The 26,341-nt window shown below is 34.8% G+C and overlaps 1 protein-coding gene across 12 annotated transcripts in view; it reads right to left on the bottom strand.

Annotated features, from left to right (window-relative positions):
• rsh (Rap GTPase activating protein radish) overlaps positions 1-26,341 on the bottom strand; it is a 156,759-nt gene that overhangs the window by 26,221 nt on the left and 104,197 nt on the right. For all 12 annotated transcript variants that reach the window (XM_069111545.1, XM_069111537.1, XM_069111533.1 and 9 more), the window contains 8 exons: positions 23,795-23,931; positions 22,978-23,415; positions 21,282-21,504; positions 20,135-20,537; positions 19,223-19,364; positions 18,102-18,279; positions 17,457-17,661; positions 17,212-17,323 (listed from right to left, as the gene is read on the bottom strand). In XM_069111545.1, the coding sequence (XP_068967646.1) occupies positions 17,212-17,323; positions 17,457-17,661; positions 18,102-18,279; positions 19,223-19,364; positions 20,135-20,537; positions 21,282-21,504; positions 22,978-23,415; positions 23,795-23,927 (1,834 nt within the window). In that variant the 5' untranslated portion in view covers positions 23,928-23,931. The remainder of the gene's footprint in view (positions 1-17,211; positions 17,324-17,456; positions 17,662-18,101; positions 18,280-19,222; positions 19,365-20,134; positions 20,538-21,281; positions 21,505-22,977; positions 23,416-23,794; positions 23,932-26,341) is intronic.

Here is a 26,341-nt window from a genome sequence, read left to right as displayed (position 1 = left end):
ACATATTATAATTGTAATTATATCGAATTCATAACTCTAATTTACTCGATATTGTATAACATACAATCGACTGTGAATTCATCTAATCACTGCACCGCGGATGTTTATACGATATTTTCAATGTTTCCCAACATATTTTATGAAACGAAACCTACATAAAAACTTTTCTCTCGCGTACCAAACATTACAAAAAGTATCCAACTTTGTCCATCTCAAATATTTATATTAAATATTACGCATTCTGCGGATTATTGCAATTTTAAATTTCCCAAAAGCGCATAAACATCCTCAGCCTAGCTATCACAAAAGTTGAAATTACTTTAACGAAACAAAAATTACATAAATCTGAAGCTTTAGCGTAAAACTTAGTAGTCGCAAGATATCTTGGAAGTTCTTTTTTTTTCTCGTGCCCTAAATCGCCTTCTTTCTTCTCTTTTTCCTCGTGTTTTATACTTAACGACCACTCGCCAAGGGTGTGGCCTCTCTTTCTTTCGTGCCGCTGCCGTGGGGACCATAAAGAATTCCAGCGCGTGCCGAGCGTGGAATGTTGATATCGCCGGGTAGAAGGAAGGCGCCGCGGCGCCGGCGTCGAGACGCGTTTTTCGTGACCGACTCTCTGAAGTCTAATTGCACGCACGCACGCGTGCAGGTTATCACGTGAGTAAATTCAGACGTTTCATACTTCTCAGTGCGAATCTTTGACAGGCCAATGACCGGAAATTTACATTTTTATTATGCCACTTTGGTAATTTCGAATGCTGCGCGACTGATAAGTAGCTGGATGTGATTTAGACGACAAAGGGATTCGCTAAGCTTTTGAAAGAGCTTTTCGCCGCTGAGTAACGGAAATGCGAGGTACTTAGTGGGATGGATTAGACGCGAGAAGTGGATTAATTGGAATCGGTTTACTACTATTTTATTTCCTCACTCTTGGAAATTCGAATAATTGCGCCAAATGTAAGAAATTTAGACGAAAGGGTAGTTTCGAGAGTTTTGCATTCGTGCGAAACAAATTCTTTTCTTTTTAGATCACAGTCTTTGTATACGTGTACGATGCGATAAGGATGATGGATTTCTAATGAGGCAAAGTTTTACATTTTTATTACATTATGCCGTAATTTGGAACAGCGTAAGAGATAAGAAGCTTGGATGAATTAAGGAAGCTCGTTTTCAGCTTTCTTAGAAATGTGAGTAGTTGGGCAGATACGAGAAGTTTTCACGAACTATAGAGTAATGAACGAGCAGATAGAAAGTAATTAGAAATACGAAGATTATAAATATTTGTAATACAAGACATATGAAAATTCTACAATTAGAATATACAGCAATTTTTGGAAAATATTTGTACGTGTATGGATCTATAGGTAAAATGAAAGCAAAATTAGTTTATCACGTTATTAAATAATATCATATTAATTAATCAACTACTAACAATTTGAAGGTATGAATAAAACGCAGACAAAGTATTATAAAACGTGGCATAACAAGCGGAAACTCAGTTTTAACAGATTATAATGATATAATAAGAGCATTTCCTTCTTATCGTTGAAACAAAAAGATACGCTTTATAAAATATGATATGATCATTTTTAATTGGACGCAGGAGGAGCATAGATTAAATGGAACAGATTTATCATTTTAATTGGCAGTACTTACATAACAGCGTATAAAAATACTCACGAATGGTACTTACATGTAATGTAACAAACGTCAAATGAAATGAAAAATTTCATTAAAACGAATCGTACTGCTCGTCCATAAAAACAATTATATCGCACAAAGTATCAGCATACATTTCATAAGAAAACATACACAAATCATGCAAATTACGGTATCTGTTCAACGTGATATCACGATCAATTTCCCAATAATCCAATTATATCACCCACGAGAAGAAATCGCGCGAAACGGGAAACGTTTGCCCCGAACTGGAAGAAGTGCGCTAGCTGGGACAGGAAATTGTTGATGCAGAGCTCCCGAGAAGCTCGAGTCTAATCCCCAAGTTTAATCGATACGACTATTAGAACAAAATGAAGTATCCCACGAGCTTGTCTCTTCGTCTCTTCGTACGCCTACAATCTCGTATCTTCGTAGAAACACGAAATACACGCCACACACCACTACATTATCAACACTGTAGCTGGTTGAAGGGTTAACGCTCTCCTAAACAGGAAGTGAACTTTACGTGCTGATTCGCGACGCGATAAACGAGATAAAGTTCGGAACTTGTAAAAGGCGCGCGATAAAGCCCGATTAATTAAGATTCCCGCCAGGGATAATAAAGCGTAATTCAACGAAAGATCCGTGGGGAGACGAGCCAGGACAATTTTAATATTGCTGTTGCAAAATAATTCGCGTTCTTTCGTTTATGGATCTCAGGGCAACGCGTTGCGGCATTTATTAGTTTTCCGCGTTTATTAGTTTGCCGGAATAGAGGGAAGAAGGTGAAGTAAATGTAAGAGAAAGATTAATATAAGTGGAACGTTATAGGGACATGTACGTTTCATTTTTAGGATTATAGTGAATATACAGTCGTCATAATATTTGAGCTCATTTCGGTAGTATTGTGAAAGAATGTTTTGTGTAAAAATTTATTTATGGTAAATGTAAGGAAAATATCAGTACACGTGGAAAATGATAAAAATATGTTTGTTCAATTTTCTTAAATAATACAGTGCAAATATAGTGCAGGCAAATGATATACTTGCTGTTATGTACATTGTATCGTACATAAAAAACTAAAGCATTCAAATGAGCGTTTCATATGTTATAATCAAATAATATTCATGCATTCGCAAGTGACAATTTTAAGGATTCTTTTGTTCATGTCTGTAGACGACAAACCTATGCAATAAATTTCTTTTCAATTACCACGGTACCGAAGCCTCTTGTTCTAGAAAATGTTCTACAAAAATCTGTTAACAACGAGCTACAAGTTACAGAGAAATTGCGACGTGGACAAGGCTTGGTCGCGATTCTTCGTGCAGAATGGCAAACGAGAAAATGGAGAAAAAGAAGTTACGAGGCAAAAGCACGCGCGTCACCGCGGTAAGCCCGGTTTATCGGCGCTTTAACCTCCGCTTCTCTCCTCGTGCGAGCCAACAAGCATCCGGCTTATCTGGCTCGGTCGTCTAAAAGCGGGATCTCTGTCGTGGCTCGTAAAGAAAAGAAAGTAAAAAGGGAAGAAGTATCGAGGGATCGCGATCGGCGTGAAAAGGGAAACGGCTAGATTTTCCCTCGTATTGGTGAAATTCGGGTGAAAGCAAGGGACAATTAGAATATTCGTGGAAGGTGATTACGCGCGAATTCGCATGATTTGTACAGCGTACTCTTGATGAGAAAAATATAGCCAGTAATAAAAATATAAAAAAATATAGTCGTACAATTAGCCAGGCTCGATAGTATACGAGTTTTTAATATCAAAATATAATAGAGATAGAAATAGAATAGAAACGGAAATCTGACAAGATAAACTGCTTACGCTTTGTCAAAAGTGCATATACGTCAACTGAGAGCTAATTCTTCTTTTCCAGTTGCAGATTAATTTTTATCTGTTAGGGTTGTCTATCGTCCCTGAATATTGCACGATGGTGACATCTAAACTGTAAAAATACCTGTATTTCTGACTCAGTTGATGATATCGATATGATAAGATCAAAAATTATTTGAAATATTGGGAAATATTTATTCATATATAAAATAACAAATTATTACTTTGATAATTGTGTAATTAAATGATTTGTATATTTAAATAAATAGCTCATGGTTATTGTAAAATGAGTTTACTGTAATAAAATGATATATTATTTAAATAACCATTCCATAAATATTTCATTTATATAATGCTTGTTTGGTTACACAACCGAGGCAAGCAAATGATCGTTATAAAACCATTACGTAATTGAAACTTAAAGTTTACAACAATAGTGAACTAATCATTCGAACTTATGAAAAAAGTAATACGTAATGAAATAATTTAAAATGACCAAAGAAACTTATCAAACTACTATATATCCAAATTACTCCTACAAGTAACTTAAAGAATAAATAACTTATATAATACGATAATGAAAAATTTCTAAAAGTCTCATAAATTAATAATTTCCATAAATAACTTAAACAGCACATAATTGAGATAATGAAGTAATTGAAATTTTTTAACAGCCTACCAAACTAGTTATCAGTAATCTTTAATTTATCCCCACATTCTTCTCGCGTTTCCTGAATTTTGCCTACGTTCCTCTAGTTTACAGAACTCTTCAAAATCTCACTTTCTACTAAATTTCGTTCATCATCCAAACACTTACTGTGTCGATTTTTAACTTCTCTCTATGTCCACTAGGTTATCATCATGCAGTAGCATTATTTCCATACGTAGATTGCACGTGACAAATCAACCAAGAGAATTCAATTTGTAACATCGAAATGCAATTGTTAATAATTAATACATCCTGTCATATTACGTCTCTATGTCAACTATATGTATATTACGATCATTTTCAACAAACCATATCATGTGACTTACAATTGTAAACTATTTGGTTAATCATCAGCAGAAACTTTATTAACCCTATTTGCTAAACATTTTTAATTTTGCTATTAGAACAATTTCGCTTATCTGTGGTTCAAATAACATTTCGACAGAAGATGCACGCCTCTGATAATTCTGATAAATTGATATGAATTTTCTCCGAAACTATAACTACAACTTTCAAAGAAACTGGCCCTATGAAATAAACTTAATTAGATGTTATCAACTTCATAAATATAGCAAGTTAAGAATTTTTATAGGCCTCTGCTATAAATATTCTTTATCGATTGCTTCAAGTATGTAATTCTCGGCGAACACTTCCTCCTTCACTTTTCACCCTCTTTTTCCACAATTTTCTCTGTAAATTTAGTCCTAGCAAATGTCAGGAATTTTTCTTCAAATTCGCCGAAACTCCTTCCATCATTTTTCCTTCTGATCTTCGTTTCTTCTATCTTCCCACGACCTTTCGAACTTCCTATCTCGTAAGCTGTTCCTCGAATTTCGTTTGAAACTCTCCTCCAAAAAATTCTCCTCGGCTCGGTCTCTTCTTTTTTTTTTTTTTAAATTCCTCGCCCTAAGACTACTAAATTCCTCTACTTCGAGCGTGCCTCGATTCCACTGCTCGATTCTCTTTTCTCAACTCAACTTCGAAGACCCTCTCTCCTCTATCTTCTAAACCATACCATCCCTCGCTATTTCGTTCCTTAAGTACGGTCACTCCCTCGCACACCGACGTACACATACAGTTTTAAGTAACCCATCTAACTCGTCGAACGAACGCACGCACTTCCTCCAGCTTTATTCTTCAAATATCACGTAGGAACCATACTGAATTATCGATTAACAGAGCGTGGAATTTTATGCAAATTCATATTCCATTATAGCAAGTTTTACAAAAAGTACTATAATTTGGGTATTTTTTGTCTTTCTGTATTACGTGCATTCTGCGCTATAATTTTGCACTTTCAAGTTTCTCGTAGACGCGCAAAAATCTACAGTCTGCTGATTAACGATGCTGATTAAAAATAGGAAAGAATGAAGATTACTATGATAGATGAGTATAATTGAAATTATAAATCTGATTCACGGTAACAAACGATTCTTTTACATGTACACAATGACATATATACAATGATTAAAATGTAGGTCATCCCTTTATCTGTGTTTTCTTCATTGTCGAAGAAGAATCAAAGATTAAAAAATTAAAGAATTAAAAATACGAGTGCCTATAGACGTAATTTAATAATAACAATGAAACGATGAAAGGCTGGAATATCTAGATACATTACGATTTCATTATGGTTTCGAAAGGACGATGGACACTTGTCAAGGCCATGAATCTCGAGAAACAAGCCTTTATAGAGCTCTACCAAGGCGCAAATTGCGTCTCGAAGAATAAGGAAACCCTATTACTTTCTGCTCTAGGGAAAACGTGTTAAGAGCGCAAGCCAGCGGAGAATAGAGTTCTTGGGGTCGTACCGCAACAGGTTTCGAATTTTTCCATCAGAACAGAAAGAAAACTAAAATGGTCAACGTCGTTGAAGTATTTAGGCTTTAGAAGAATTAACTTGGCAAGATCGAAAGTTAACAAAGACTCTAAAAATTAATTTTCGCGATTCTTCGATCATATGGAATTTATACGCCATACAATTCGATTCAGTGACTCAAGAAAATTAGAATTGTGTAATCTTAATGATTTATTAACTGTATTATACACATATTAATTAAAATATATTATACTATATAATAACTATGTAATTACATTATACTGTACTAATTAAGTGAAATAAAACTGTTACATTATATTAATTACATTTTTGCATTGACTACGCAAAGTATTCAGAATGACCTAAAATTAATAGTTTTAAGACATAAGCATCTTAATATTTCTTCGTATTGCAATTCAAAGAGAAGATACAATTTCGCATTTAAAATACACCAAAGCACGAATATGCATAAAATTAATATAAATACACGGTCCATTCTGAATTATTTAATTTTGTGGACACTTAAAAAATTCGGTATTTCAAGTACAAATCACGTATCGTTACAAAATAATTCATAACGTGAAAATTAACTTTCATTATAACATAATACAACAGTAGAAATGATCTTCGTTAGAGTTAGTAAATCGTCTTCCATTTTATTTTCTAGATGAAGAAAAAATGCATGAAATTTGTAACAATCTTGAAGAAAAATAAAGAAGGGGAACAAAGAGCTTGGTAATTAAAACGTTTCTAATGATGATCGGACGATCGATCGATCGTGGGCGAATTGAGTTGGCGTGTTAGATAGGAATTAGTAATGAATGCGGCTGCGTTGTCGGGAATTAATGACGAAAGACAATCGAGGCTAGACGGACTGAATTTATCGAAACTAATGAAATTCCTGGAATCGCGGGACGCTGGCGATTACGGTCACGTCCTGTTAAAATGATAATTATTTCTCAGGCAGTTATTACGGTTAGAATTCCTTGACGATTCTCGCGAACGAAAGAAGAAAAGGGGAAAAAGAAGAAATCGTAGCACCACGAAGTCACTTATTACCAATCATCGAATCGATGGAAACGATATTCGTCATCGAGATTTTGCTTCAAAATTCATATCTTTTAATTCCTTTTTCAAAGTTTTACAAATTCTCTTTGAGTTTTGTAATAATTGTTATATTACTCTTATGGCGCAAATACAAATTTTTAAATGACGAGTGGAAAGAATTAAAATTTAATTGAAAAAATATTTAGAATTTTAATCTAAATTGATTTTCCATCACAACATATGAAATAATTTTGAATTTTAAACTTACCGGTAAAAATAAAAACGTGTTAAATATAGAATTTTCGGATGCAAGATAATCGGATGAAAATTTAATAATTAACAGTTTGTAATAACTCAGTATCGATACCGATCAACTTCACTTTAGTTACTCTATTTCGAAAACTTCTTGCTCGATCAAGAAGTTTCATTTTCGTGTTTCATATCGATGCTGTACTTTTATTCAATAAAGCCTAGCTACACTTTTCATCTTGTAATTTCATAAGTTGCAAAAGTTCTCTACAAGCCGATTTTCACACCCCTTTCAATGTTATACAATTACTTCTTTTCGAAAGATACTGTATTAAGATATTGCATGTTCGAAAAATGAAAGAGAAATTCATTTTTGAACATATCGATTTCACAAAGTGATATCCATATGTCCCTTTTATTCTGAACGTGGATAACGAGCCTCATTTTATGGGATAACGAATTTCATTTGTCTTCATTCATGGGAGTTTCTGCACAATTTTTTGTGCAATTTGGAGGCATATTACGTTTCGCGGGTAAAAAATTATTTTTCTGCTTAAAAATATGTTGTTTCGTTCTTGCTTATTTGTAATTTACAATTTTTTAGGATACAGGATATAGGAAATGGGTTTAACGAAAAAGGAAATAAGGTGTAGGATATGGAATATAGAGTAGGATACACGGGGTGTAGGATATGGTCCAATAAATATTGGGCACAAGATGTGGGAAAAGGCATATGGAAAATGTGCTGTAGGATAAGGATATGGAAATATGAAATATAAAATATGAAATGGACATACACGCTGTTGAAATTAGAATGAAAGACACGGGCTAGAGATACGAAATGTGGAGTATAGAATGTGAAGAAGAGTATATCAAAACGAAGTATTAATTGTGGGATACATGATATAAGATGTGGGATGTAAGATATAGGATATGGAAGATGGGATAGGATTCGCCAAGCACGAATGCGGTTAGTTGCACACCTACTTATCAAGGATTCAAACTCAATTTTCTCGAAAACCGAGCTCTACATGAAAAAGTTTTATTCTATATTTTTTACTTACTTTTATATGAGAAATTTCCTTCTTTCCGGTTGTATCACGACTACAGAAACACTCTGTATAAATATTCCCATAATCATGGTATCAATCAACTTATGTGAACAGAGGTAAAACTTCATGTCTTTCAGTAGTAAAACTCGATACATTACGCGACCATTTCATTCTCACCATTCTCTCAAGAAACTTCCGCTTAAATTACAATAAACATCAATATCGTACATAACCACCATACTTTGATCACGTATATTCCGAGTAACCAATATATCATGTATTCGTGATAACTTCCATTCGCAAATTCTATAAGGATGAACCGCCACCGAAGTAGTAAAAGTCAACGTCGGCAAGTAGTAGGGCTCAATATTTTAGTCGTCGACCTATGCATCTTGCCATTTATCATTATTCGAAGAATTAATTCAATTAAAAAGAAAATTTTCCATCATATGCAATCATCCATTAGGAGTATTAGTTTCCAAAAATTCCAGGATTATTCAGATTATATTATAAAAGATAAATACAGTAGTTACGAAAAGACTTCAATAGAGCTGTAGTTTGATTTCAAATTTTTTAATTAGATTATTGATTTTTATAAAAAGACATTAACGATATTGAATCATTTCTAACAAATACACGAGATATTATTTAAAACTAACAATCACACGACATTTAGTGCTTCGTATTTTATATTTTCCTGCTACTTGTTGAATTTTTACTTTAATCAGAGCAAATCGTACAATAACATTGAACTTTCCAACTCTATAAAATCGCCTAATCGCAAAACATCTTCCAATCCACCTTCGAAATTAATCTAAATCTTAAACAAACGTGTCAAAGTACACACACGAAGAAACTCGCAAGTCCATCCACCCTTCGGTCGATTAACATTTTTCGATTAAAAGCCCATCAAGCTGGCGTGACAAGCAGCAGGAGGAAGAGGTTAGATTAGGGAATAATGCGATCAGGCCGTTCGATTGAATTTCCATTCGTCGGGCGCAATTTCTCTTCCTTCGTCCATCGCGGTCCATCGTCTTCCATCTAATGCTGCCATTGTACTCCGCCAGTCTACTACAAATGGTCCAGAGAAGGAAACGAACCGACCGATCGACCTGCTAGCTCTGCGACTTTTTCTTTCTTTTTCCCATTTTTTCCTCTAACCTTTTTCCTCGATGTCATATTCTTGTTCTTCTACCTCTTTCGATTTGTATCTTTCTCCTGTTTCATCGTTAAATGTTGATAAGTGACATATCGTAAGCTTGTCTGACAATTTAAAACTTATGTTACGAGATGTGACTATTAGATTTGGATGTTTATGCAAATTCATGTTTTTATGAAGACATATGAAGAAATGGAATTTAAATATGGATTTGTTTTGCTCTCTAAATGTTATAACGAGCGTTTTCGATATTTCAGATATTTTTTGAATTCTACATTTTACAATATAATAGGATTTCTAGTAACCAGCGATACAATCAGATGGGGAATAATTCTACGTAAAAAAAGAAATTGAAGACGTAAAATAAATTTTGTTAATGTGACGCATCGTTTCCGAGAAAATCGAGACTGAAAATTTGCAAAGTATACTTAAACGTGTGTGCAGTAGACCAGTTCTTAAACTAAACATATTCAAACTTTATTTGCTTCAAAATGAAGCCTTAAATGGGAAAATTTTATTTCACATTTTTTCGCATGTAGCGCAACCTCCTGTTGATTGTTCGCTCATAGTCGGTACATAGCCAAGTTTAAATATACTTGACAAATTCTTAAAATCGATTCTCTCGGAAATGAAGCGTTATATGAAAAAATGTTATTCTATGTCTTCGACTTATTCTCTAACGTAGAATCATCCCGTACCCGATTGTACCACCAGCATACCCTGTGTATTTTTCCATAGATCAACATAGGTCAACAAACTAGGTCCAAGCATATTAAATTTCGTGTCATTTAGCGTTGTCATATGATCGCAAGAATTCGATATTATGAAAATGAAATATATAACCTGGTAGAGAAAACGCTTCAGTGGAAAACAAGGGCGCGTGCAAATACCTTTCGTAGTCGCAGTACATACAAAAATAATTTCGTTCAACTTTTCAATACAAATACGTCGCTGTGTGACAGCACCTTTATAACTCACACGTGAAAGGTCACAGTTGGAAAATAACAGTGCAATTTTCTGCAAAACATATTTTCATGAATATATGTATATAAAGAAATGATATCTACAATTTTTCGGCCTTATGGCCGTCACTTGTTAAAACATAACACCTTCTTTCCCCTATTCTTCCATCGAGGGCCAGAAAAATAAAACCGAGGAGAAGTATAATACAAAAGAAAGAAATTGTCTATCGCATGAAAGGAAGAGGAACGATGGGATTGGCTGAAGAGTGAGAACGGCGAATGAGAGTATGTTTCACCTTATTATTCTAAGCTTCAACACGAGAATGCGGAAGCAAACCCTAACGCAATTTCGAAATGGAGCCACGAACTGCCGGAGGATTGCATTAGTCTGCGGCTCGTGAATTAAGGCCAATTCCTTTTTTTCCCTCTTCCTTTCCTTCTTTCTCGTGTTCTTTCTATTTGGTGCGTGGAATGGAATGGAAGATCGACGATGAACCAAGAGGAGAGGTTGGCTTCGAGACAAGAGTGTCACGAGGAATAACGATGAACCGCTGTGATAATGGAAGTGCGCTGGATGCGCCACGTGGAGAGTCAGTCCGTGTTTATTCGACAAGGAAACGTTTGTTAAAAGGTAGCGTGAAGGGTGAATTCTTTGTGTGGATCTGACTGATGGATTTTCGGAAATTGACTTTTCGTGGATTAACGAGATAAATCTACACATATTAAATATATAATGTCTACATAAATCTACATATACCCGTTAAACATAAAATAATATGGTACAAAAACGTTAGCTCGTAAAATAAATCCTTTTAACACGTATATTAACTCGTATATTATTCAAATGCAACACAATTTATTCCCTTCGACCTTAATTAAGGAGAAAGAAGAGAAAAATATCATTTGGAAATTTACAATGAATCTCGCAAATTATAATTTAAAAAATTCATATCGTACAATACAAGGTTCAAGGCAAAATGGTTCAAATTATACGTCAATCTGTGATTTGTATGAAAATAAAATGTACAAACATGAACAAGCATTTTGATTTACATCGGCAGGTTTATATATATTTTATAACTTCACGATGTTGTTAATAAGATGTTAATAAGATTATCAAGATTATATTTAATTCAATATTTTTCCTTTGTTTTAGATGAATATGAATCCTTGAAATCTTAATCTCTTTTATTCTCACCATATATTCATTGTAAAATACTAATTTTAGACGCCGCTAAAATCTCTAATTGCATTTGAAGTTATCCTCAAAATTTCTCAAACATAAAAAAGAAATACGATCGACGATCTTCGAAACGAGCCATCGACCAAAGTGGACCGTCCTTGAAGTTAACAAACCAGCAGACAAATATTTCCATTTGTTACAAAGTGAGAGATTCTACGTCTCTGACAATTGTCCAACGTTCCCAGCGAGATCCAGCGCGGTAATTAAATTCACGAAGGTAGAAACTCATTGTCAAAGCCCTATAGAAAGGAATACAACGAAGCGGTAGCCGACGAACTTTCGTCGAAAGCGTTTCGTAGCAAGAATTTCTTGTTCGACGATAATCACAGGGGAGCCGTATTCACGGGACGGAATGAAAACTCGAGGTTGGCGCAACAGGGAGCGCCAGAAGAAGCGTTGTAACGACTTCCGGCCCGGAGTTATTCCGACTTCTTCTTCTTCTTTTCACGTAATGAACGGTCTTCTGGCTGGCGACGACGCGAATCGCATGAAACTTACATTTTCGTTGCAAATTTCGCGTGAAACGTCTTCTCGTTCTCGTTAACGAACAGAAGTTCCTTTTGTCATTGCTATGAATAAAGGGGCGATGATAAATACGAACGGTTATTGTAACAACAACTCGTGACGATTTAATGAAACGAAAGATCGCTGGAATATTTTACAGATTGGTGGTTAATCGATAAGTAGTTTAGGAATGATAGAGTGGGCATTTAAAAGGAGAAATTGGGTAAAGGAATTTTCTTTGTAAAAGGATTGAGCGATGGAGATGAGTGTGCAATGAAAGGAAGACAATTTATGTAGAAGTTAAGATAAAAGTTAGCATTCGTGTAGAGATTTAATAATGTGGAATGGTGACTGTTTCTTTGCAATTCAATGACATGAAAAATCGCACAAATGTTTGAAAGAATCGCGTAAAGGATGGTATAATGAAATTCCTTTAGGTAGGTAATTATAATTTTGTATAGAAATTCTATTAATAGTGAGAATTCGCATAGAGATTAATCGAAATTTTTGTACAAATAACTTAGAACTTATATGTGTAAATTTTATATGTAATAGAATTAATTTATTGCCATGATTCTACGTAAAATAGAATTTCTTTACTTCTGTAATTTTATAAAATAGATTTATTTATACCTATATGAAGTTCCGTTAAGAAATAGAAGTCAAGTGTTTGAATATCTTTCGAAACCCATTAAGAAGAATGTAGCTGTTGAAGCTTCCTTTCTCCGATACGTTTCAAAATGTTGTTAAATCCCAAGATTAATATAAAATTGGAAATTGAAAATTAGAAATCGTGTTTATTTCTCATAAATCCTTAAGCAAGGATATTTCCTTGAATATGCAATTTTACTGGAAGTTTTATCAGAATCTCTGGTTAAATGCATTTCTCGCAGACGAAGATTAAAAACCTGACGAGAAACGAGTCCGGCATCGCAATTAGAAATTCCCTCGAATTTAATCAAAGCTGAGCGTAAACGAAACATCGCGAGATTCATGGAAACGTCCTGTCAACGCTGATCACAAAATTTCCATAAAAGTCACGTTGTGAAAGCTGTTCCACGCCACCCATAATGCATACGGACGCACGCGTTGTGTTTTCAACACGCGGGAGGAAGCCTCTGACGTGGCTCCAACAATGAAAGCATTCTAACGAGCGGCGTTTCTCCGCTCCGCTAATCACGGGACTCGTAAAACCGTGCTACGAAAATACTCGCCGCTCTTTTAACGGCCGCGCGAAACGCATTTCTCCCGCACGTTTTACCACCGATATAAATATTCGATCGACATTTCTATGTAAACTACTTGACAAAGGAAAAAGAAACGAAAGACTAAGATTGGAATAAAAATATATGTTATAGTCATTAGTCTATAACACTTCAGACGATTTACAATGGCTACGAAAAGCATTTGTACATCGTTGTATTTGTTGAAGCATTTAGGTACTAATTAATTAGGTAATTAATAAGTTCCACGTAATATATAATGTGTAAAAATACCTTTTACAGCCACTGTACTTTTTTTTAACTGTACGTCAATAATATATGCATGTCATTGAAATGTATGAATATTAATTTCCATTGGGGAAATTAGTGGTCAAAAGCAATATTATAATACCTTCTTGTCGAATCGACATATAAACACACACTTATTCAACGTAGGTATAGTTTTGATAGAAACCGCTATTTTATACAGTAATTTAGTAACAGCGACACAATTATGAATTTTGTGTTGACAAATAACGAACACATTTTGTATTATTACTTAACACTGTAACGTGACAAATCTGATTTTAAAAGGACTAAATATTCAATGAAATATTTGCAATAGCGATAGAATTTACAAAAGATAGATCAAAGATGAAATTAGCAAGTAACGATAAAATTTTTCAATTAAAATAACAGAATACTCTTAGAAAAGTATCTAGTTCCTAAGATATAGATTACACTTCTCCTGCATACTAAGTTCCCAATATTTAAAGATTTTTATGAAAACGTGTAAATACATTGATGAATTGCTTATATACGAGCGAGTAATTATTAGTAATTAAAATGTATTATTTGATAATCTTATAGGAAAATGGTAAGTATTGCTTTTAGCCATTGGTTTCTCTTTAATTTATATAGTTTAGTAACATTCATGTACTGTTAGTACAAATTAACTAAATTAGAAGAATTAGTGCACGAGAAATGGATGTGATTAATTTAACCTTTGCGCTGCAGAATTCGGCTATAGTTCTGGTATCGTTGAAATTTATTATTCTTTAACATGGAATTTGACAAAAATCTACTCTAAAAATGTCCGGATAAAACGTGTCTATACTAATTTTATTATATATGATCATTACAGTTATACCTAATAGAATATTACATATAGTTTGTCATGATTATTAAACTTTGTCGAATTTTCTTGTTGCTCATGGGCAACTCCCTCATTTTTAAATCCTTTAATTTATAAACAATAAATAAGATTAAAAATAGGTTCTTCTTTAGGTTTCCAACATTATCATAACATTATCATTGTTATATATAGTTTTTTTTTGTATCGACAGAATATATAATTGAAAGGCCATGGTGATTAGATCAAACTGTGGTACCTAAAACAGGTGGGTACATCGTTGAGTCGTGCGTTTAATTGTACTACTGTTTGTGATAGATTTCTTAAAGAGATAGTTAAGACACGTTTTCTTCCAATTTGTCCAAATACTTATAAGCACTAGTATATACACCGATGCAAATAGGAAAAAAGCAAAAATATCTTAAGGCTCAACCAATTTTTTCCTATCCTCCAGAATCAATTCTTTTAAAAAATACTTTAACGAATGAACTACGCAGCATAAAAGTTAAAGAACAGCGAAGATATAGTAAATAATATGATATATACATCGTGTCCAATGACACGACGAGTGATCCTACCTCCGACGGAGCGTCAACTCGACGAAAAGCGGCAACCTCATCCCGTCGCTGGCCAAACGGAATCCTCTTTCACTATGACGAGTCCTTTTTCCCATCACACTCGTTGCACACCTTGTCTTCGCGTCACATGTCACACGAGTACACCGCGAACGCAAGCAAACAATGAACGCGCGCACCACTGACTAGAGAATCTGCTTTTAACCATCGAACAGTCCTTCGAAATTATTTCTATCCCCCCCCAAAAACGTATTTAAAGGAACCAAATGCCATATGCAAGTACGCTAGCCGGCTTTCAAGTGTTCGTGATACGCGATATCCGCCACACACCGCCACAAGTGGTTGCTGTCACTAGTCAGGTACTGGGTCAGTTGAAATTAGCTTTGCCAAGGACAACGGTATCCAGGGCAAGTCCTGCGACTGGACACGCTTCTAAGGGATCTGATCAGTCGATCGATCCCTCGAAAGATTCCTCGATCATCGTTTGAAGGGCACCACCCATCCTTCTAATGGAAAATCGAAGCTCTCGTCCGGTCAATAGAACAGCTGGATCCTCCGACAAAATTAGATCTTTTCTAATAGGAATGCAATTTTATTCACGTCGGAATAGATTCGTCGTTAAAGTAAACACAGCGTATAGATGAACAGGTGATCCCTTGAGAGGAGCTTGTCAACACACGACGCTTTTTAGTGAAAACACAGCTTCGTGTCTAGATAATTCAGAAAAATCTCGATCATTCTTGATCCATCCTTTTCCTTGATGTTAGTTTGATGGCACAGGAGATGTTGATCCTTCGAAGGCGTATAAGGATGTTGAATTATTCGATCGTCGATCTGGACAACAAGCCGATCCACGATCACTATGTCCGGTTGGATTGCATGGTTACAAGGGTCACAGAGCTTTTTGCATGCCGTTGATACGACGATGGTGTTTGAGCGTCCAGGACACTAGGATGAAACCAGGAAACACGTCTCGACGCGAGAAGTACACGCACACGCTCGACAAGCAGCAGCTCATCGAGGCTGGTTTCCTCTTCGGCTGGTTGTCGACTGTCATGCACCCAGTGTCACTCCATTGGAACTAGAGTAGCTGACACCACGCTTGCGTCCACGGAGACGCTGCACGGCGTCGCGACGCCGGCTGGACACGGCGAACGCCGCGCCGTTGCTAAGGCGCATGCTGCCGCTCGATTCCGCTTTACAGAGATATATCGAAGGCGCGAAATTCGAGCGGATTTTTTGGCGCTAGTGGATGGTTTCGTGAATCTTCTGCGGGTCTTTCGTGAATCTTCTGCGGATCTTTCGTGAACCTTATGAGCGCTATGGGTTCCGAACATTGGGATAGAGTTGCGAGGAAAACTGATGGACGTTGAAGCTCCAGATGTGGAGATGAGAAAGGAGATTTAGATTTGAATTTTGATAGCACCTTTGTGAATTTGCCGATCGATTGAGATTTGAGAGGATTCTTAATATATGAGTGATTAGTCATTTCACCGAGCAATACTAAAGCAGAAGTTTCGAGATTGTGTAATTAATATAAGAATAATAGTATTTAAGTCGAATTGATAAATTATTTTGGAAATCCTTTATCGCTAATATGGCTATATTTTGATATTGCAATGAAATTGACGTAGAAAGTAGGATAATTAATATATTTTTAATTAAATTGATGTCCTACATAATTAAAGGTTTAGCAAAATCTTCAAATTATTTAAGTCCTAAATAAATACGCTTGATCGAGAGAAATAAATGTGAAAATAAAGAATTTGTGGTATATAAATAAAATAATGATTTCATTAGAAACAACAAATATCATGATAAAATAATCGTACATTTTCGTTTGTAATAAGTGGTACCTTTTAAAGGACGTTTGCGTCTGACAATGTACAAACGATACTACTTAACGCGGAGCGGGAGATTTGAAATAATATTGGCCAACAGAGACCATTTATTATCACTCTATTATATACGATTTATATAGAGAAATATTTTTCGTATTTCAGGATACAAGTTTCAAGTTTCCTTCTCACGTGTTGCAATTTGCCCAATTATGAAATTTATGACTCACCAGTCTGGGTACTGCTATCGAAAAAGGTGTTCGATGTCTCGACAGACATCGTAGCGAATGTTCCGTCAGTGATTTGAGTCGAACTGTCTCTTCGTCCTTGATATCTTTGAACCTAATAAAAATCAAGAATATGTATTAACAGACAAGAATTATTATCCAACAATAATTAAATCAAAGCAATTCTTCAATTTTCAAACAAAAAAGAAACTTTAGTATTTTGCTAATTAATTAATAAAAAAACTAACCATTTTTTCGCTCTGAGAGCTCTGTCTTCTAAAATTTCGACATCTTATTATTTCTTCTGTGGTACTCTGTCGTCGAAAGCCACGAGCAATAAATATCTCGTCTGTTGTCGACTGCCTTCTAGCTATTGGAGCATGTGGTATGCCTCCCGGTGCACGAGCACAAGGACTCGGGTCTCTCGAAGAACAAGAGGAGCTATCTGGCGACCTACAACGCAAAATTTTTATTCGTACTAAATTTATATTAAAAACATAGACAAATCGCAAAACGATTTGAAGATATAAGATGTAAATTTTCGACTTAATTGCATAAGAAAAACCACAGGAAAAAATAAGACATGGAACAATTTAAAAATATAAAAGAAATTTTTTCTATTCAATTGTATTATTCTTAACTTGGAAAAAGAGATAAATTAAGAAGACAAAAATACATTTATATACATTAAATTAAGTCTGGTATTCAAAGTATCATATCAAACTGAAAACAGGGTGCAAAAAAAGGCAGTGTAGTATTTTATCTTCACAGAAATGTAGCAAAGTTTCCAATGACGCATTTTAAATTCCGTTGCTAATTGTAATTCCTAATCTGTTCTCTATCGATAGAGTCGCATTACTAGCAGCCACCGAGAATCGATAAAATGCAGGTACCTGGGCGGCGACCGACCAGCCATAGACATTGACTGCCTTGTCAGCTGAGATCTCTCTCTGATAGGACTGATATCCCTTTTATCGACAGCCCGGTCTGGACTCAGATGGCTTCTCGAGTCCCGACGCCGAGGATATGAAGCAGAATCCGGACTTAACGAATCTTTACGAGCTCTCCGACCTTCAAACATCCCCCACAAAATTCGCTCCTATTATTAATCCTCACACAATTTTACACTATATTTTATTTTACACTATGTTAGAGGAAAGAATAAATTGAAGAAATAATGGAAGGAAGAAAGATGAAGAAGATCTAGATTTTTCGAATAATACGATAGGAACAAGATAAACGTGGAAGTTATCGACAGCAGGAAGTGGAGGAAAGACGATATGATTTTTACAACCCTGCTGTGAAGTTTTATGTTTCAATTTTGCTCTCATTTTAACAAACAAACACTATATTTACAAATATAAAATATAAATACACATAACAGAATTCAATCTTCATAATATTTTCGGCCTTCGTCATTAATATTCGAATATTACATTTTGAGCATTATTTAGCTTATTTTCTTTTTTATTTAGAAGTATGAACGTTAAACAAGTAAAATATATTTCTCTACCAACTACGATATTTATGTTAATATATTAAAAACTAATCAACTACAGTATCTATCTTAATATACCAAGGAGTAGTAAACTCGTTACCTAACATAATTCATTACAAAGAAATGTATAGTACAACACATTGTGGTGGTCGAATATTAATGCGAGTCACTGTACGTGCGATCTTGAAACCTAATTAAACAGATTTGGGAAAGGATTTGTTATGTTTTAGGAAAATGTTGAACAGAAAATTGAAACGAGAAATCATGCATATAAAGAAGAATTTGCTCATACTTATTTGAAACTTGAGATATTTTGTAAAAGTACAGTTAGGTCGAAAATTATTGAAAGAATGCAGCAGGGTTAAATGAAACATCGTGCACAAAGAGAGAGATACAGGTAGTGTTAAAAGACTGTAATTAGGACATAGATACGTGTATTTATATTTAAAGTTACATTGATAGTTTCATTTGCGAAGGATGAAAGTGGTCGATAATGGTTGATGTTAATGATTGTACCTCCTTCGTCAGTATCCGGTGACAGAGTTGGCTGACTTCCGCGACGGTGCCGTGCGGGTGGCATCGACTCGTCTATAGCAGCCGATTGTCGTATTAATCTTGACGCCTTGTTTGGGGAAAGCTCCTTCCCCTTCTGATAGCACTGTAACAGATCGATAATTTAATAATAGAATGTTTCAATATCTAGTTTCTATTTCTACTTTGCGTCTAACTAGACGTGTCTGCTATTATTTCATTTAACGTGACGTATCATTTAATACGGATACGTCTGTCAGAGAAGGAAGATTGAAACATAATTTTGTTTTGAGGTTTCTGACAGCATTGAACATATTTCATACGTTATTATGTTGTGCATGCGACTGGATTAATAAATGCATACTCTATTATTAGGTAGTAACATATGAAATGTTCGACTTTGAACGATCTGTGAATTCTATCGAATTTTATTTTTAGTTTGCAATTTCTAACAATATTATCCATATTTGACACGTCATTATTTCGTATAGAAGATTAGATTACTAAATAACTAAATGGATAGTAGATGAACCAAGGATATTAAGTTGTAATGTACGTAATATCCAATTTTTAAACATCCAAAAATTTTACTGAACTATAGAGAAGATATATTTATACATAAAGATGTTAAAAGATACAATTCTAAATTATTAAAGACAAAATTATCTGACCTAAAATAATATATAAAGATCTATATACATATCTATCATACATATACATATCTATATACATATCTAAAGATAAATATATTCATTAAAAAGAGAAAGAGTTAAAAATATGGCACAACAAAAGCGGATATTTGATTTCTGTATTACGACTTAATAAAAATATTCTAAATTTCGGAAATTTTTCTTAAACTTCCTTCCTACGTATTAACAAAACCTTTCTATACCTCACCTGAGTAGTGGAGTTTCTTCTAGTGCTAAGCAAAGGATGCGTTGGCGTGTTAACATTTGGCGAACCGACAGGGCTGGAGCTACCGGAAGTGGAAGTTCCGGGAAGCGGAAGGTTACTACCAACTGTCGGTGAAACGCTTGGCGGTGTCACTGATGACATCACGATAGTGGGGGGTGTGATTGATGAATCGAGAGTTAGATTTCTGCTCTCTGTGGCGTTCTTTGGATCTAAGGTTGACGTGGTTAACGCAGCCGACGTGGTCGTTATTGTAGCGATCGTTGACGAGACTGTTGTGGTAGTGGTCGACGTTTTCGACTCAGTACTAGATGTCACGGGTGTCTTGCCTTCGATGCTGCTCGATCGGTCGCTTTTATCCATGGAATTGCGCGCTTCCAAGTGTTCCCTGATTATAAAACGTTACTTTATTAGATTTGTGAAATTTTTATGTTTAAGTTTCATTTAGATTAGCCAAATTATTAGAATTGAAATAATTTAGATTCATCAACAATAATTCTTCAATCCATAAAAATATTCGTGTAAATTACTTCACTCGAAATTTCTTGAAAATAATTTGACTTTTAATGGATACCAAAATAGAAAGTGGATACCTAGAATGATGCAGACTCCTGAAATTATAAGGTTTAAGCGTCGTTCAGACTAATCGCGCTATTTAAATTAAATTGAATTTATTTGAATTTATGAATAAAGACTTCACTCCAAGTTCACTCGATTCATATAAATGCCGCATATTACAAAAAGACTAGAACATATTACAATTACATGTAATAGAATAATAGAATATATCTTTGTATTATAAGATAAAAAAAAATACTCCAAGAATTTATTTTGCAATTTTCTTGTTAATAATAAACTTTCAGTTCCTCAGACAAAAATTCTACGTTTTACTACAGTTATATAATAATTATTTTCAGAATAATATATATCTAAAATCAACCTGACTCAAGTACATAACATGCATTCAACAAAGCTAACCGTTTCCTCTACTCTACAGGAGATTATTCGGAATCAGCAACAAGGTAATTAAATTCCCTCCTCTAGAATTGCCCCCATCAGAGACAAGCTCGCGTATACGCGTCACAATCGAAACCAGAGAGTCGAATGCGAATGTTAGGTGGACGTCATGTACCTGACAGCATTGCTGGCTGCGCTGTCAGTGCTGGAAGCGCTCGGTCTTTGATCACTTCTATAATATTTCGTGGGCATCATGCCACTACTACTGTCCACCGATTGCTGTGATTGCTGCGACTGCCTGCGTCTGTGACGACTGCAAGTATGCTTTCGCTCTCCTTGGCTTTTGGTTCTTCCACTCTCACCGGAACCGCGTCGAGAACCTCTCGGATCACTTGAGCCTGAAAAATATTTGAATTATTTGACTATTAAAAGAGTTTTCAAAATTAAATAGCTTCATCGTGGATTTTATATTGGGTAAAATTTTATGTTTTGAAACAATGTGCTATAAAGATTTTAATATTATAAGAACTCTATTGTTTTCATTTATTAATGAATTGAAAAACTATTATTTTATTATACATCATTTATTTATACCAGCGCAATTGCGCACATCTGGTATTCGAATTAATATTATCAGTGAAATGTTGGGAATAAAAATTCACAAATTATTAGTACTACTAAATTCTCTTGCATAATAGGATCAGCAAAACGAATAAAGTTTCACGAATAACTTATACAAATTAAAAGTTCGACATCTCTATTTGATCAATGGAACCAACAAATTAAACGATAAGTCAATTCAGTAATGTATTATCTTAGCAAATTATTTGGTAAAAAATCGTACATCAGTAATTAATTGCATCAAGCTAATACCTTTCCCTTTTTGTAGCGATAGAAATTATAATTGATTTCATAATATTACACTGATATTGTATATCATTATGGAAATAGTACGCGCGTATCAAATAATCGCGTGATTGAGCAATAACCGATACTTTGGGATCAGTATTTGGTTATTCTATTAATACACACAACATGATCCGCGAAATTGGGTTATTCATAATATTGATAACGTACGATTTTAGACGCATCAACTTTCAACGTCACATAATCAATGTATATAACGGCAACCTAATTCTATATAGTGTATAATATATAACTATCACCTTAATGTCTATTTATTTATAATAATATTCTCTTTTCAAATTGTCAACATCTCCTCCATCTGTTCAACATCTTTTGTACAATTGATTCGATGTTACGAATTAGTACGAGATTGTACAAGTCGCTAGAACTGATAAATTCTTATATATAAAAGTAGAAGACTGACGATAAAACAAACGGAATTTCATAAATCAATTTTACGTTACTTGTATACATTCTTACATCCTAATCGAAGTAAAATTGTAAATTCATATAATACATTCGTTCTGTGGAACCTATATGGCGTTATAAAACAGATTGGGATCTCGCTCTTTCGAATTCAATAGAATAAGAAATTCAGAAATATCGCTCGATCAGAATTAAAGTTACACGATAAAAATAAACAAAGGAACGAACAAAATTAATTTCACGAAAAATCCGTGGTTTTCGTAGTTACTATATTGCGGATATTTATGAACATTCAAATTTTTCTGAATATAATTACATGGAAACTAGGTAAAAATTTCTTTTATCCGCTAAACGTTATAATAAGTATTCCATTTGAAATATTTGATATATTTCTGCGTATTATATGCATTCTAAATTTTACAATCTCCAAATTTTCTATAAACGTCTAACAATCTACAATCTAATAATTACGAAATATAAGAACTTGAGACTTGGTCGGTATGGTAAAGTGAATATTACGGAACATTCGTCCAACTAACCTCGATAAGTAGGCGAAATAACCGTAGGAGGTGGTTGCGCCTGTGGAGTCTCTTTCTTCCCCCACAGCCTGGCAATATCGTTCTTAAGTTCGCTGATCGTCGAATCTTTCCTCGATTTCGTCGACGCCTGGCTTCTAATCCCGCTATCGACTGAGCTTTCGCGTCTCTTGCGCAGTCTTTCCAAATGGCTTGCATCCGTGGTCGTCTGTCTGGACCACGGCAAAGATTTCGCGATATCGGCCAATGTTTCGCGACGATACAATTTATTTCCACGTTCGCTCTTTGCGGAAGCGCCACCGCCGCTCCATTCCCGCAAAATGTCCGTCAACTGCGCCAAGCTGGATCTTCGACGACGCTGATTCGTCGTGGAGAATTCCTGTGGCTCATTCGGCGGCGATATGGACGTGATCTGTGTCGCTGAGTCGCGTCTCCCGGTTCCTGAACGATGACAAATAAATATATAAGGTATTTGTATTTTATGTTTATTTATTTTTGAAAGTACGATGATGAATGTATGTTCTTTTTTTTTGGGGGGGGGGGGGGGGGGAAAGAAAGAATTGCGATGCAAAGTTTGCTATAGAGAATTTTTTGGATCTAACGACACAAACGTATGTATTGTAGACAAATTGCGAGTTTTAATGTTACAGATTTCTCACACTTTTATTTTAAGCAATTTTAAGAAATGAAATTACTTTTCAAAAAAAAATCCATAAAATCCTCAAGAGGTGTTCAAATATCTTGGAAAATAACAAACGTAATACGTTACTTAAGAGAACATTAACTTAAGATGACTTGTGACAGCGAGACAAATACTCACCAAGACGTTGCCTCAAAGTAGATTCCTCCACCTGTTCCCGCACTAGATCGTCCCAGCCGTTTCCTCCTTGCCATACCAGGCCAACCTGATGGCTCAGGATCGGTAGGTTACACACGAAACAGATCGCTGTCATGGTCCTGAAATCGAAACGTCACGTATAAGCGCTGATATTTCGTCGGGAATAAGCGGAATTAATTGAATGTGAAAGGGTGCAACGTTTCAACGATAGAGTTTTACGTGAATCCAGGCCATGCTAACAGAGCGTTTGTGAAGTGACACTCGATCGAGATCGTGGTTTTCTTCGCTACCCTCTACGTGGATCTTTCTAGGATCATTTTCATGCTTGAAAAGTCGCGAGACGCTGTCTCTATCGACCAGAAAAGGAGAACGAAACGAAGATGAAGCGTAATCGAGTTCACTTTTCGAGCAAGCTACTGCATTCACGATACTACTGAAAGTTCTCGCAGAAGGTTGATGGAATTTACATCGATAACGGTTCCTTTTGTTTCTTCCTTGATATTGGAATTTTTTTCATTGATTTTTAGACTAATGATTCGAACGGTAGAAATTTAGAATGTTGATAACGTATTTAATGTTTCATTTGTATATTTCAATTTCTGCATTTGACGAAACAGTCTGCGTTCTTTACATATTGAATGTAATTAGTTGTTTGGGTTGAATACGATCTTAAGATAGAATATTATTTTATGTAAATAAAATTTCAAACATTTTAAATAAAATACGCTACACCACAAAATCGGGGGACCATTAAATATTGCCCGAAAAATTATCGATCTTCCAACTGTTGTAGCTTCGTGAAAAAAGCTCTTGAAACAGCACACATACGAGGTCGTTTCAAGAGGCAAAGTTTTTACTTTCACATCCCTGCATCGAAGTTTTTCAAAGAAGTTATATCAGAAAACGGATAGAAAAACTGAAGATGCGTTTTTCTTTTTTAAACTTTACAGACTCAAATGGATCTATGGAGTTGAAGCAATTTTTTCGTGTTTCATTTTAGAAACATAAAAACATTATTGCAACAAGCAAATTAAAATAAACTACAAACATAACCATTCGTTTTACAGAAAATTTACAATTCTGAAAATTCCTAAAATTAAAATATTCATCTTTAATCTCCATCAACTTCCTGCTCGACCGACTCTCACTTACTGATCAACGAATAATACTTCTACGATACTTGTCACGTGGTAACTTACAGCAACGTTATAAACATAAAGCGAAAAATCCGAGTAGGAGCGCGTCTGAAAGCAGATTTAATCAGCGGGACACGCTCCTGCTCGTTTCTTTTGAAAAATACTCCCGGTTTACGGATGTGCCACGAAAACGGTCGCTAAATGGAGCAACGCTCCAACAATATGGAGGTACAGTGACGCAAATGTGTAGCTACAGAGCTGGCGTTCACGCAGCCAGCGTCATACCAAAAGCGTGGATGCAGCGGAAACCAGATATATCGTAGACGTTTTATGCACATGTGTACTCTTGTATCTAGTCCGTGCACAGGTCGTGGAACAAATTTTTAAGCAGATAAAGAACAATTCATGATGGTACAATAAGTTGAAAATATGTAATATGTTTTTGAGGAAAATCGTGTTGAAAATGGGAAAAATAGACAGTAGCTAATGGTTACTGAGTATGGTTCAATTTGCCATGCAGTTCTAACTAAGAGAAAAAGATATATTCATTTCAAAAATCGTATTACAATGATCTATTTTATCTTATATTTATATATTGTAGTTAATTTATGAAAGTTTACAGTGATCGTAAGAAGAAGATTTGAAGGCTTAAAAAGTTACCAAAATGATCGAAAATAAAAAGAGGAGTTCATTATTACTGATAGAAAGTATTTTAGTCATTGGAGATATCGCAATCCTTCTAATTTAATGTGACGTTTGCAGAGGAAATTCGTAACATGGAAATTTATACCTTCATAGACTTTTTTTATTCTCTAGATCCTCTTGCAGATACAATTGAACTAATATTATTGATGAAATTTTAATAATCACGGATTATAAATGATTAGTATTAATAAATTTCTTCGTGTAACAGTAACAAGATTTCTAATAAAACAAATGTAGCTTTTCAAGTAAGTTATTGTAGTTGAAAGTAATCTGATTTTCTGGTAATTTTGATGCAATTACAAAAAGATGTATAATCCATGAATTGTCACTAATATCGTTAATCGGAAAATTATACAAAAGAACTCTAGCAATTTTGAACGTTTGTTATCGTATGAATACGTTCAAGTGGATATTGAACTATTTCGAGACGGAGATTGAATTTTTCTTTTTACACTCTTAGTTGTTTGATGGAATTGAAAGAATCTTTGGACAGCAAAGAAAAAACTGCTTTTACGTCAAAGTTTTCTGTTTTATAGAATTCTGGAGTTGAGCACATTTTGCTATTGTTCTCTTTTAACTTGCACCAAAGCTTGCCATAACCATTCTGTGAGCATTCTATAAGCCCGCTAAAGTAAGTACGTTATCGGATTTAGAAAATGTTGCACGATCTCCATGCAAACGGGATATT

Source organism: Bombus flavifrons, chromosome 4 (genome assembly GCF_040668555.2).
Source record: "Bombus flavifrons isolate JBK064 chromosome 4, iyBomFlav1_principal, whole genome shotgun sequence".
In the NCBI taxonomy this organism is placed as follows: Eukaryota; Metazoa; Arthropoda; class Insecta; order Hymenoptera; family Apidae; genus Bombus; species Bombus flavifrons.
The sequence above is the reverse complement of the archived record's forward strand: the minus strand, read 5'-3'. Positions and strand labels throughout refer to the sequence as shown.